This window comes from Toxotes jaculatrix, chromosome 16 (assembly GCF_017976425.1).
Source record: "Toxotes jaculatrix isolate fToxJac2 chromosome 16, fToxJac2.pri, whole genome shotgun sequence".
Lineage (NCBI taxonomy): Eukaryota > Metazoa > Chordata > Actinopteri > Toxotidae > Toxotes > Toxotes jaculatrix.
Genome location: NC_054409.1, coordinates 17,939,424 through 17,954,009, shown reverse-complemented (window position 1 = coordinate 17,954,009; position 14,586 = coordinate 17,939,424). Strand labels below are relative to the sequence as shown.

At 41.4% G+C, this 14,586-nt stretch overlaps 1 protein-coding gene across 4 annotated transcripts in view; it reads right to left on the bottom strand.

Annotated features, from left to right (window-relative positions):
• Positions 1-14,586, bottom strand: part of LOC121195080 (inactive phospholipid phosphatase 7-like) — a 54,128-nt gene that overhangs the window by 25,097 nt on the left and 14,445 nt on the right. Inside the window, exons 24-36 of one of the 4 annotated variants that reach the window (XM_041058291.1) lie at positions 14,440-14,551; positions 13,389-13,452; positions 12,577-12,637; positions 12,401-12,485; positions 11,752-11,804; positions 10,077-11,651; positions 8,918-8,985; positions 8,596-8,773; positions 8,265-8,417; positions 5,867-6,038; positions 4,124-4,269; positions 3,570-3,603; positions 954-1,819 (exon numbers count right to left, since the gene is read on the bottom strand). In XM_041058291.1, the coding sequence (XP_040914225.1) occupies positions 1,783-1,819; positions 3,570-3,603; positions 4,124-4,269; positions 5,867-6,038; positions 8,265-8,417; positions 8,596-8,773; positions 8,918-8,985; positions 10,077-11,651; positions 11,752-11,804; positions 12,401-12,485; positions 12,577-12,637; positions 13,389-13,452; positions 14,440-14,551 (2,738 nt within the window). In that variant the 3' untranslated portion in view covers positions 954-1,782. Of the gene's footprint in view, positions 1-953; positions 1,820-3,569; positions 3,604-4,123; positions 4,270-5,866; positions 6,039-8,264; positions 8,418-8,595; positions 8,774-8,917; positions 8,986-10,076; positions 11,652-11,751; positions 11,805-12,400; positions 12,486-12,576; positions 12,638-13,388; positions 13,453-14,439; positions 14,552-14,586 lie in introns of those variants that run through there. The other 3 variants (XM_041058292.1, XM_041058293.1, XM_041058294.1) reach the window with 3 other exon arrangements.

Genomic DNA, 14,586 nt, shown 5'->3' with positions numbered 1-14,586 from the left:
ATGTCTCGTACGTCAAAAATATAAAACTAACTGGAATATAAACTGGCTCACTTGGTGGACCAATGCAAAAAAAAAACCAAAAAAACAAAACCCAAACATGGTCATGATTAATTTACAATAATTTATAGAAAGGCAATGGCTCCAGTCCACTGTTTATACAGTATCTATTAAATACTGTTGGGAAATGTGGATGCGACCATTTGGGCAGGTGTCGACGACGGGTCACATTATGACCCCGACCTTCCCATGCCACTTCAGAGGGACCAGGACCTCTGCCATCCCTTGGCAAGAGTCTCGCAAGATAAGGGTCGACAGAGTGACAGTGACATGCTCCACAGCCATAAGCCGGGAATGCAATTCTGTTGATGGTGGCCACATGCCACAGGATCGAGGCTCTGGTACAAGCCATAGATCCCCATAAGCACTCTCCCACAGCCCAATTTAGCTCCGTATGTGAGTCAGTGAATTCCTTACTGAAGATGGAGGAATGAGCTGCATATCAAGAGGGATTTAGCATTAATTAGTGAACCATCTGAACATAGCTTAGGGCTAGCCACCATGCTATTCTTCATGCCACCTCGAATTAAACTGTTTCATTTTAAAAGACTAATACACAGATTTTATTTCCCTTTGTGTTAAACAAATACTCAGCGTGGTATTTTAAACTGTGATGTATGTCATGATGCTTTGCTATACAGTTTAATTGGTATAAAATCAAAATAAAAATAATATCTTCTTGCTTTGCAAGGTAATTTGTGAGTTAAGGAAGGATGAAGATGAAGGCTTTGGAAAAGGTCTCAACTGTGACCACAAATTTTAGCTACTACTGCTTAAATTTACACCCATTACATTTTCACTGGAAAAACAAAACATAACCAAGTCAACTGCGTCATTAACACGACTGTATTAACAAATAAAATGTGATATTAAGAGAATTCACATTTAAACAAATGACTAGTTCGAGACATTTTATTTCCAGTTTTTTTGTGTAAAAATATACATCAAGAGGGGATTTACTGCAAAAATTATTTGAAAAGAAAAATATAACTTTTTTTTCATTTCAAATCACACTTCCTTTTCTCATAGCTGAATATGCTAGGTTTGTTGAATTTTGGTACATTCTACATGGGTGTATCTTTTCCACAAAGTCTATGCAGATAGTTAGACACCTGGATATTAGACAGTGCTTTATGTAGCCATGCTGATGAAAGAGTGAAATGTTCAGAAGTAAAGCTGAAAACCTTTTGTACACTGTGACGTTTCCAAGTGCAAAAACTAAGATTTTTAAATGTCAGACAGAAGGCAACATTGTTCTGGAGTATGAATGTTATGATGACTGAGAGCATGATACTGAAGTCTGTAAACTTCATGTACACTGTGACATGTACGGTGTCACAGTGTACATGAGTACATTTTCTGAAAAACGTCACAACAAAATGATTATTTCTTAGCGCTTGCTAGCATTTCATAGCAGAAAATCCTTTTTCTCCCGGTACCTCACGCTGACCTGTCTTCTGTTTATATGGATGTCAGTACTTGATTCTCTTGTCCAACGAAAATATTAAGACCAAGTATCACCACATAAACTTCTTAACTAAAGACAGTACGTAGAAAATGAACTGCACTCCGAAAGCTGTTTGAAAATTTTTTTTTGTTCTAAAACACACAGGTTTCCTGCATAGAAACCAAATGCAACACAGTCTTCCCCTTTCCCTCCTCCCATTATGTGGCACAAAGGGCTTGATTGCAGAATGTACTGTAGCTCATGGAGGTTTAATAAAACTAGCTTCTCCAACCGGCAAATGTTTGTGAGCTTGATCTGGAAGAAGAAATGACATACAAAGCAGAAAGGGAGAGATTATTGAAAATGAGTTTCAATGCTTGAAGTGGTACTAATAGTAGTAGTATTAGAATTAATGTAATGCAAATCAAACACAGAACCTTTTTTTGAAAATCCATTTCAGGTATCAAGATACCAAACCATTTCACACCTTTACAATTTTCTAATGGTGCTGTATTAATGGATATATTGTATAATGGTTGACGTGTTACATACTGGATTTAAACGTTTCTGTAATGTATTGTTTTTGTTTGTTTGTTTTATGTATTTTAGTGATATTAATGTGTATGTGATGAGCTGTCCTGTAATCACACTGCAGACAGGATAGAAACCACATGTACACAATGAGGAAAAAGCATGGCGGTGCCTAGAAGAAGGTACTTTTAAGTAATATTGAGATTTTTTTTTTTTTTTTTTTTTTTATTCAGTCTTTTGTGAGTTTCACAACACCCATCAGGGTTTTGCCAAGTTTTGCTGCTCTGGTTTGTCAGAAGAACTTTTTATGTCGGAATTTTTGTTTTATGTAGAAATATGCAGGAATGACTACGTAGCCTATGTCCTCTATCTGGGATTTTATATTTATTTTTTTGCAGAAATGTTGCAAAGGCTTGAACTCAACTGTAAGTTCTTGCAAATAATATTGTGATTGTCTGAATTTGTTTTAATTCGATTCAGTGTTCACACTGGATTTTATTTTCTAGAGCTGCTGTGGTGGAGTGTTAAATTGTGGTACAACATGATTTTTTTCTCTTTTTGTTCAGCCAAAAATTCTAGAGGCTTTTTCTACACGAAAATAAGAAAATAAGTGACAACTATTGATGACTACGATGTGGCAGCAATCCACAGTGTGTGTACAGGTCAGCAGGTCCGAAGAACATGAGGGTAAAATAGTAAAGTGGAGGAAGACACGAAAAAGAAGCAAAAAAAAAAGAAACAAAGAAAGAGAGGAGGATTATTAACAGCATGTGAATGTGTCCAATACGCTAAGCCTCGTCTCCACACACTCCTGCACACTTCAGAGTGCATTCCACTGGAACACACCCCGGGGAACACCGACTGCCATGTGACACACAACCGCAAACGGAGGCAGCGTAAGAGAGAGGTAGACAGTGGGATTGAGGGATGAAAAGGAGATATAGCAGGATGAAAGTGAAAAACTAATCACAAGCTGGCAGTTAGTAAGGAAGAGCCACTAGAGCATTAAATCATGAACCACCCATTTCAGGGAGTCAGAATGATGAACCATACCTGCAAACACATGAAGGTACTGGGTATTTAGTATGTGTAGCGGTGTGTTTTATTTATGTATTACTTATTGGATCATCTTTTTAAACATGATTTAATGTATTATTTATTTCCTCTTGTGTTTTTATCCAAGGTTGAAAGTGCCAGAGAGAACATTTTTCCCTGTATTTTAATACAGTGACAAAGCAATAACACGGAATGGGACTCTAAATGAATAAAGAGCAGAGAAAAGATGAAGAAGAGGAAATAAATGAGGGCAGATGAGGTGGTATTAAATCTGAAAGGTTCTATGGGGAGCAGTGTTGTGGAAGAAAAAATGTGAGCTACAGTGGAGTTCAAACACCACAGGCACAACACACTCCTGCCACAGAGGAACAGAGAAATGTGGGTCTGTCTACAATCAGTTCATACACGCAGGAAAAAAAAAAAAAAAACGCAAAACACAAAAGACATGAATTAAAATTAATGTTTTGACCACACTTACTGGTTTGCAGCCCCAAAGGTGTTTCCAGTGAATCCTACAAAATGGAAAAAAGTGGTTAATTGGGTGATTGGAGCAATAAAACATTATGACTGTCAGTGTGGCAAAAAACTGAAAACCAACAATCCTAATGCAATTCTCATTTCTCAGCATATGAATCATCTTTGACAGACAGATCTGTGTATCTGTCCGTGTGCCGTGTTCATAACATGACCTGACACATATGCTTTGCCACCCAGGGCTACTGAGGATAGAGGCAGGGGCGGTGTGGAAAGATGAACAGATGAAAGGAGCATTTGGAGAGTATGATGTACTGTATGTATATGACCAACAATGAAACCATTAAAAGTGGCAGAAGCAAAGGTGCCTGAACAAGTAAAGGAGAAAAAAAAAGAGGGAAAACTACACAACAATCAAACAGAAACAAGTGGCTCCACTTGAGCCACTGACCGCGCTGCCTGCAATATTTAACTAAGTGCTGGTAAACAAGGGGGCATCTGAAGACCATGAGGGGAGAGAGGAAAAGAAAAAGAAAGGCAACTGAAGTAGTAGTTCACCTCCTCCCTGTGGCTGCTGTCCAAAGCCCGAGAAGCCGCTGGGCTGACTTCCAAACCCAGAGCCCTGCTGGGCCAGGCTCCCGAATGACGGAGTGTTCTGATTAGCCAGAGCACCAAAAGACGGGCCGCTGGGGGGTGGGGCAAACCTGAAAACAGAAGCAGACACAGAGGATGTGACACACTAAAAAACCAAAAGGTACGACTGCAATGAAAATAAACAGGGATACCGGGGCTGATAAGACAAAATGAGTGAAAACATTACGTCATAGGGAACGGTGCAATTCAGCAGCCATGCTTTACACCAACAATTTATTTGGCCAAAGAGAAAGAAGAGAGATAAGAGGAAGAACTTTTGTCCAGGATCTATTCTTTGTTTAGCTCCATCCAAGTAAACATGCAAGCAAGGCGGAAGGTGTCAGATGGTGTGTGTGTGTGTGTGTGTGTGTTTGTCTGTGTGTGTCAGGGTACTAGAGGATTGAGAAACAGGGGTTTAAGCAGTAATCCCTTCTACAGGACCCACGCCCACCGAAAAGAGAGAATAAGCAAAACAGAGGAATAGAGAGAGCAGGCCAGCTTAATCTGCAGGCAGCATGACCCCAGAGTGAGATTATCTGAGGGGAATAATCTAGTCCTGCACAGAGCTCCATGGTTTTGGGCTCAGTGCCATGTTCACTGGTTTCAAAACACATGCACATGGTGGACACACAAAGGTTGATAAAGCTGGAGAAATCATTTGAGTGGGAAGTGTAGGAAGGACGTAAAAGATGAATTAATCCTTTCTTCTGCAGCTGAAAAGAAATTTCACTTGGCTTAAAGCTTGACTTGCTGGGAGCTGTAAAACTGTTCCCATTCAGCGGTCTATTACATTTCAAAGTAAAATGTCCTTTAGGCTTCAGAATAAGGCTGCACAATTAATTCTTATCAAAACTGCAATTCTGATCCTCTACTTCACTGCAATCTAATTTGTGAAATGACGAAGATTCTTCAGCATTTGCATGAGCAGGGAGACTGGTTACATCAAACCAAGTGTTCCTAATTCCTCCTCGAACTGCAATGAACTGTGCAGAGGCAGAAGGGGCAGAAAGAAAGACAAATATAACATATATGAGAAAGAGATGGAAGAGCAACCATTTATAGGCGTAATAAATTTGTCGGCATCGACTGAACTGATGAGGAAGAACCAACATGCATGAGCAGCATGTCAGGCGGACGAATACTGAGCAAACCTTGAAACAGGTTTATTTTATTTCAACACTATAATGTTAAGAAAGTGTTTGACAATGAGGTCGATGCTGCTCTTCAGTCACTTTATGTGTTATGCTTGTGTGATGGTGGGGTGAGTGAGAACACACAGATGTTCTGATTTCCAAAAAAGCTGCTCCACGCTGCAGGCAAAATCCTGCTACCCCATCTCCTCCCTCTGTATTGCACAGAAAGCCTGGTGACACTTTCCAATGCTTTCTGTCTGCAGCAATGAAGCAACCAAAATACTTCATACCGAATACCGAATCTTGGAGTAGGCAATAATTACAACCATTACAATAACGGATGTAAAAATAGATATGCTTTTATATGTTGCTAAGTGAGTTCAGATACATTGAAACTATTGCCAAATCTTTGTCTGTTGTTTGTCTAATTCAGAAACTAGCAACCAGGTATCACCATTTTCAGGTTTGAGTGGATAAACTTTTCATAGGAAATCCTTTTTTCAAACCTTTGCATAAAACATTTTAAATTTCTTACCCAAATCCTCCCATGTTGGCAGCTGCTGTTCCCTCTCCAAACACCTTGCCACCCGAGGAACCAATGGTGTTGCTGAATGAAGGGCTGGAGCCAAACGCTGCTGTACCACCAAATGCTGGGGAGCCACCGAAGGAGGGAGGACTCCCAAACACTGGAGGGCTGCCAAATCCACCTGTAGAGGGGAAAATAGATTAATGGATAGTTTCTTTAACAAGTTTTCTAATAGAAAGAAGAGGAACATGTACACTGAGGTACTTGGTCCTCATCGCCATTTCTACGAAGGACAGATAAAAAAAGGTGAGTCACGATGCTGTTTTTGTGGCTTTAGCTCATTTACATAGGACATTTCATCGGTGTCAAGGGTATTTTTCTTCTCAGGGAAGCCTTCTGGGCCACAGACTGAAATACACATCAGTGAGAAGAGTTATGCTCGGACTCCTGTGTGAATACTACTACACATACATTCCACATGTGGTCTGAACCAGGGCTAACACAACTCAACATGGTAATAACAAGTTATTAGGTGTAAAAATTTGTGAATAGAGTTACTATACTCGCTGTGTACATCACATTACAGCTTTGAGACAGCCCACTGTGACAGCTTGATGACAGGATGAATACTTCACACCACCCCAAAGCCTCAGAGGTAGCAGCGGCCGGGCAGAAAAAGGGCGTACTGAAATTACAGCCTACTCCAGTAAATAATTGATTGAGCTAATGTAACAAGATTACATTCCCCGTACATGGGCCAGTGATAAGGCATTAGAGTGCTGAGGGGTACCAACATCCCAGTGGAGTGGAGGGATAGCTTGGATGGCTGCTAAAATTTATTTTTTAATTAAAAAAAAAAAAAAAAAAGAGAAAATGAAAGGAAGGTCAATTTACACCTTAGAGACCAAATAATTTATTTGGGAGGGGTTTACATTAAGTCTTGATACTTAAATTTGCTGTACACTTAATTTCATTTGCATGTGATCTCCTTTAAATTGTTAATTTGTTATACAGTCTTGGAGCTGGGAGATCTTAACAGGCAAAACTGTCCTTTTATTAAGGACAGAATCTGCCCTAATGTAATATGAGTTAATAAGCTGAACGTGTGTTTGGTATGGTTTCTATTAGAGGCTGTATTTTCTGGCTCCCAAATAGCTCTGTGACTAATAAATATTTTGTGACCCTAGGAGGTGACTGTTACGTTGGAGGCTATACTCTGGAATGAAACAAAAGCGAGAGAGAGAGAGAAAAAGACAACTTTTCTGTATCACAGCAAAGCAGTGCGACCATAACCAAAACGAACAACACGACTTGATGCTATAAACACATGGATGTTGTTTATCTGATAAACAGTAACTCTCGCTCACAAAGCATAACGGAACAAATCAACAAGGACAAAGCACAGTATCCGCTAATGAGCATCATCCGCACTGTGTCTTCAGATGTTCTTAACGGTCCCAAAAACCAGATGAAGGTAAATTGTAGTAAATAAATGATCCATTTTCTAACCACACAAGACACAGCGTGATTACCTAAAACAGAGCTGACGCAGAAATGTTGGCAGGATTGGTGCTGAAGTGGTTACAGTCAACGCACACCTTTCATTTTAAAGTAAATATTCCTAACAGAGCCAGAAACGGCTTAAAACGTCAGATCAGCTGCTTTCACTAATGTACACAACTTCAACAGAGGTGGCACTAACTCAGAGAAATCAGTGGCTGATATTAAAACCTGCATACATGACTCTGTTACATGTAGCACACATACAGTAGACCATGGCAGCGTAAGTAGTGTACATGTATTTAAATCCACACTCTCTCACCTTAACACTGCAGCTCTAGAGAAGGGTGATAATCAAGATAAAGATCAGTTATATAAGATGATATTTTAGATAATTTAAGTTTGAATATAAAACGTGCATCTAATCCTTACATAAATATATCACAACTTTGATTCATTGCACTGTGACTAAGCAGTTCTGATTGCAGCAGAGGGTATTCTGGCAGGTAGCGAAGGAGCATCTGACTACCCCACTTTCTGCTCTGCTGGGGTGAGGAGATAAGGACTCTTGCTGTAGCTCAGGTGATAAAGGAGAAAGTACTGTCAAAAGTTGGCTGCTGAGTAAAATATGACTATGTATAGGTGTGCACAGGGTTTCTATCACAGCCACCCCACTATCACTGAATCTCACTCATCAACCGAGCCCCTAAACCAGACCTTGTAAAAAAAAAAATAAATAAGAATGAAAGAAAAGAGAATATTAAGCTTCACTAATACATGCCCTATCTGAATGAATAAATGAATCCCTTCCCTAATTAAGCATGAACAGCACACGGAGACAAGTCTGGTCTGAAAATGTCCGCCGTATAAACTATCTGATGAACTGCAAAGTACAAGTAAGTTGTACCTGGTTTTGTCGGAGTAGAGAAGGAGCCGAAGCCCTGAGATGCGACACTCCCTCCTCCAGTGCTGAAGGTCCCACTAGGTTTCTGCTCAGCAAAGGAGGCCTGTCCAAAACCAAAGGTCTTGGCACCACTATTCCCAAATAGACTGTTGGTACCTAGAGGAGAAATAGGCAGATATATATAACTTTCAATGACAGTAAAATGAGGGTTTGTTCCTAGTCCTTTTGCTGAATGGCCTCCAGTGTGGTACAGATAAGTGGAAACATTGAGGATAGAGTAAAAATGAAATTATATCAGTTAACAATTTTTATTTTATAGGTCGTGTTTGCCTACCGGTCTGAGCAGACTGCCCAAACCCTCCAGTTGAGGCGGTGGTGCCAAATGGGTTCTTGTTGGCAGCCTCCTCGGTCGGTTTGCCTCCCAGGCCACTGAAGAATCCTCCACCAGCCGATGAGCCTGCTGTATTGGCTGAACTGGAGCCAAACAGGCCCCCACCAGATGATGGCTGCTGCTGGGAGAGAAATATAATATAATACACTTATAATATAAGAAATATAAGTCATATGATGTGTACATAATTGGTAATATATTGAATGTTATGACAGTACTGAAAGACAATAATATCAATCAAACTAAACGGATCAGCGGATGATACCTGTCCAAACACACTCCCACTGCTGGATTGTTGGCCAAACACAGGGGTGGCAGCAGAGCAACCAAAAGCTGTAATAAAGAGGAAAGGAAAAGCAGTCAAGACTGAGACTCTAACTCTGCACTACTACAGTAGATGCAGCCATACACATTTTCTTGTCGCCAGTATACAACATTGCTTCCCTTTCTTCTCCCAGTGTCATAAAACAGGAAGAACTGACTCTGGAATCTTGGCCCCCCCACAAAGTCTGTAGACAGGAGCTGAGTGTAAATGCTGAGCTGAAACAGAGACACCAGCTGTCCACAGAGACACAGACATTCCCAACCTGACCTGGGAATTTAAAGAATCTCTGGGAATGGGGCAACTCCCCTAATTCCACCCTCCTTACTCACACTGCCACACCACCCCAAATCTCACAGCCACTGCCACACCTCCAGCCCACTCGCGCTGGCAGTACACAGCAGGCGAAATAAGGTGTCAAGTGTCACATTTGGCTTTAATCACCACAATATGTGCAGGTCAGGCAAATGAGTGGATATTTTCACACAGACTCCCCCACTGCCCGCTGCCCTTACAGATATAACAATATAATTCAGCGGTTGTCAACTTGTCAGACATTGTTAACTTCATCATTGTCAGATGCAACTTAACGGTTTGTAGCGGTGTAGCCCTGATTATAGAATATAACATCACTTTGTCTCTGCCTGACAGTTTCTTTTTTTCTTTTTTTTTTTATGACTGACTGGTTAGAAATTGGGAACCCTGTAGCAGTCATTATTTTTGAAAGCCTGAACGTGTCAGATTGAATTTTGTGAACTGATGGTGTTGTACCGCTTTACATAGGCCATATGCATATGTAAAGGAAAAATGACTTTGTGAGAATGGCTTCAGGAAAAGAAATAGTTTAGATTTGGCCCAAATAACAAAAGGTGAGAAAGGCAGGAATGTCATCAAGGTTGAAATAAAGGCAAAGGGAAGTTTAACAGCTGAAAAACACATAAACAGTAGAGAGCAGGTAAAAACAACGGTTATGTTTAAAATTTTCAGCACCGATCCCTGTATTCCAAGAAACAAGGATATGTTTTTATCATTAAAACAGATTTACAAATTACACATCTGATCAGGCTTTTAGGAGGTAATTCAAGTACAGATTCAAACTCACCTGACGGCTGTCCAAAGCTGAATCCTGTAGATGATGACGTGGTGGTGTTACTCCCAAACACTGACCCTTGCCCAAATCCAGAGCTCTGGCCAAATGCTGGAGCTGTGCTTTGTCCAAACAGCCCCGAGCCGGTGCTGCTGGCTGTGTTGGCGCTGCTTGTGCCAAAGGAGAAGGAGCTTGCATTGCTAGCAGTAGAAGCACCAAAAAGGCCTCCTCCAGTAGTTGCACTACTAGAACTTGCTCCAAATGTTGACTGGCCAAAAGAAAAGCCACTTGATGTTCCAGTGTTGCTGGCAGGCTGGCCAAAGCCACTCACCTGGCCAAACACAGATTTGCCAAAACCAGTTCCAGCTGATGTACCAAACCCTGATGAGCCAAATCCTGTGATTGCTGGGGCAGAGGCAGCCGCGGGGGCTGAGGAAGCTGGAGGTGCAGCAGGTTGCCCGAACACAGTGCTAGTAGCTGTAGTTGTTACACTGTTAACAACAGTAGGGGTGGGAGTGGTGGTTGCATGGGCAACTGTGTTGATAACTGGTGTGACTCCAAGGGAAGAGCTGTCTGTTGTTGCAGGAGCAGGCTGAGTAAAAATGGAGCCTGGTTTGTCAGAACTGGGAACCTGAAATGCTGCTGGTGCTACCTGGGAGACTGGGGCCACAGCAGGTGTGGCAACAACTAAAGTGGGTCCGGGAGCAGTGGTGGTGGTGGTGGCGGCGGTATCTGTGGTGGCTTCTATTGTGGGAGCAGCGCTGACTGGTAATGGAGGGGTGGCTTCAGTTGGTGCGGCGATGGAGGAGGGAGGATCTGGAGCGGGGGAAGTTGTAGCCAAAGGAGGTGCGGGTGTTGGTGCTGCGGGTGTTGGTACTACAGGTGTTGGTTTGGCTGCAGGGATTTCTGCATTGGCTGCATCCCCTGCAGTCTCAGGTACTACAGGGGGACTGGCGCTCTCTACAGCGGGTTCAGCAGGAGATTCCTTTTCAGGGGGTGGTGTGGGTTCTGAAGGTTGTGGGGGAGCTTTTGGTTCCTCTGAGGAGTCTGAAGATGTTGCAAGAAGACTACTGAAAGACGTCTGTAAAGGTGAGGCAGTTGAGCCAGACTGGGGAACAGAGAAAGCCAGCTTGGTATTTGATTCAGGAGGCTTGAACAAACTGCCTGATGCTGCCCCCTTGGACAAGTCTGCTCCTGTAGAATCTTCAGCAGACTTCTGGAGACCTGCACCAAAGCTAAACTGTGCTGCTCCTTTTCCCAGCCCAAGTCCAGTGTCTCCAAAGGTAAATGAAGCAGTAGTGGGTTTGGTGGAGGTATCTTTTGCTTCTTCTCCTTGACCCACACGTAGTCCAGAAAAACTGCCCAGAGTCTCTCCTCCTATTGTCTTGGGGGGTTGTGGCTCTATCCTCAGGGCAGTTGTGGTAGAGGTGGTTTTAGCTGCTTCGCCTGGCGGGTTTGCAGGCAGGGTGGGGGACCCAGTGCCTAGAGCAGGGGAGGCGGACTTTGGGATGAGGGAGAATGCCTCCTCTCCAGTCTGGCCAAACACCATCTTGCCATTTCCACCAAAGGAAAATTTATTTCCGTCCTTTCCTGGAGAGACACGAGGGAAAAACAAAACAGAAAACGATAAGAGTGTGCATATTTTACATCTACAGCTATCTGATATCAAGCTGCTCTCTTATTTTTTTACCTTGTGACATTCCAGCTCCCTGTGCAACTGAGGCAAAACTGAAGCCTGTGGACCTGCAAAAGAGACATTTTAAGTTACCATGAAACGTCAGTGAGAGCATCTATGGCTTCTGTAAAGAGGCATATTTCAGAGTGAAACACAGTATCTGGGCAGGGTGTAATTTCAAGAGGGATTTGATCAAATCACTGGAGTCTCTGGGGAATCACAGTGATATAGAGCTGCACAGAACTATTCACCTCCACCCACACCTTGCTCACCCATGCAGATAGATAATGGGCGAAGGGAGAAATTAACACATTAGACCTGAGCCATACTCTTTTAACATATTTGATCAATGATATTGCTCCAGTGGCTACAATGACCAGTCAAGTGAATGATCAAGTGCAGTTTTATATAATGGAATGGGGTTAGCTGGTTGCCCCAAATCACATTTGACTGGAAAAATCTATCGTTTATGGAAAAGGACAGAGTGGCACATCAAAAATATTTCAAGCCTGTACAGGAAAACAAAGGGATTCATATGAATTCTCTATAGAATTCAGAACATTTTTTTTATTTTACTAGGTCATTCTGATAAATAAAATACAAAATAATGTTTAGTGATGTCTGTATTTCACAATGTTTCTTTAATTTTAATAAGTTGACTCACCCTGAAGCGAAGGAGAAACCTTTGTTGGTGCTTTGCTCCACTGAGCTAGCAGGAACCACAGACACATCAGTTTTGGACGGTTGACCTGAAGGACACAAAGTTTATGAAGTCAGAAAAAATCTGTCATGAAAGGTAAGAGGAAACTATAAAGTACTCATATATCAAATGGCGCTTACCAAACACGAAGCTTGATTGTGGGGTGGTTGTACTTTCAGTTGCCATCTTCGGGGTAGGATTCTGCAAAGACATTTTGAAATAGGCACAGACTATTGGAGCTTAATTCTGCAAGGGTGTACTACTAATAAAACAATTTACAATATCTGTAATGTTTTTATTATGTTTGTGTCTTAAAAAAAAAAAATCACATGTGACTGAAGATCAGTATGTTTGAGTGATTCCCATTAAATTGAACTTGGGCCCATACAAGTGCAAAGATTTGTGCGAGGAGTTCCCTTGTCACCCAGCTGCAATTTGTAACATCAACATGGGAGGGCACTGGGACAGTTCTCACCCATGCTGTTACTGGTCTGTCGTCACATGCAAAACTGTGAGCAATCTGTGAATTTTCACAAGTTCAAAGTTGAGGGGGGAAGGATCCAATAACACTGAATTTGCTTGACTTTGAGTATAAAAAAATTCATTTAAAAAAATAGGCTGAAGATATTTGTGTCTGCACCATGCCACTGTATAATGGTGATATTTGCACATTTCTTTTAATCAATTAATTTGTTCCTAAGAAAAGGGGAAGGGGTGATTCATATGGGGGAAGGAAATCTTCATACTGTTTAAAGTATTTTGACAATATTGATATTAATTTCAGGTTTCATCAATTCTGTAAAAACATTTAGTGTGCGAGTCATTCAGTATGTGTTTATGAGCAGCTTATATTTGTGAATAATGTGCTACCTAAGTGACAGGAATGCAGCGAGACATAAGTACATGAAAAGATGAACGACAGCTGTGGGTGTGATGAATAGATAATACTCACTCGTTTAGCCTGGTTGGAAGAAACTGTTGCAAAGACTTGAGCAGTTGGATCTGGTACTGATGAACTGGGGAAGAGAGAGAGAAGGACAAAAGAAAGTGTTCAGGTGCACCTTAAAATTAAATGCATACATACATATTTATAATACATATATGTCTAAAATATACAAATATGTTCTCTATATTGGGCTGGGAATCTTTTGAAGGAGTGTCTGAACCATTACTGTGCGGCAGAGGGAAAAAGTAAAGCATGTTTGTGCAGAATCAGGGAAAAGCCCACTTTCATAATCATCTTACACTCACAATGCCTTCCTTTGCTTATTTGTTATTTGTGAGCAGGGCTTTTTTTGGGAAAAGCCCCAAGGAGGGATGGCCTGCCGAAATATCAAGCACAAAAGTGGAGCACAGCCCACTGAGGCAGAAAGAATAAGGTGCAGGAGACAGCAAAGGGCAAAAAAAACGAGTGTGTGAATCATGTAGTGAATAAAGAACCATATGAAAGACATGAATCAAGGGAAGTGAAGAGGATAATAGTATGAAAACAGACCATTGCAAAGGCCATGTAGTGCAGTCTCGCTGCTTTGTTTTGACTTTATTCTCCAGAATATCGGTTCTTACATGAAATCACTGTTTAATTTCAAATGTAGTGCTCTGCTGCTGGAGTAGAGCCAAAGCAATAAAACACATATTACAGTTTTAATAATTACAGACTGAGTTGTACATGACAGACAGCTACACTACCTACATTAGCTTTAGGGAGGCTAAGAAAGGGAAAGGAATGAAGAGAGAATTTACACATATACTAATAAAGTATTTCATGGGTATTAAAGAAATAGTGTCTTCCCTTAACACAGCATTATGTAGCGTTGGATGCATGCTACGTCTGCCAAGGTACACATTTTCAAATAAGTCAAATAAGTCACTGGAGTCATGTTTTAGCAAAGTTTAACTAGCATCCACAGATACTAGTTATCATTACAAAGCAGAGACTGTCCCTTACTTAATGAGTTTCCACAGCCCAGTTCAGAAAATCGGTATAATTTTTTTAGTTTTACCTGATGATATTGGAAACTGGCACAGGAGACCCTTTGTCATTGAGCTCCTGAACATTGACCACCTGAGGAACAGTCTTCAGCGTGGACTCTGTCAATGAAGTACTAACAACAGCTGGAACACAAACAAATGCACGTGTGAGCAGGTCA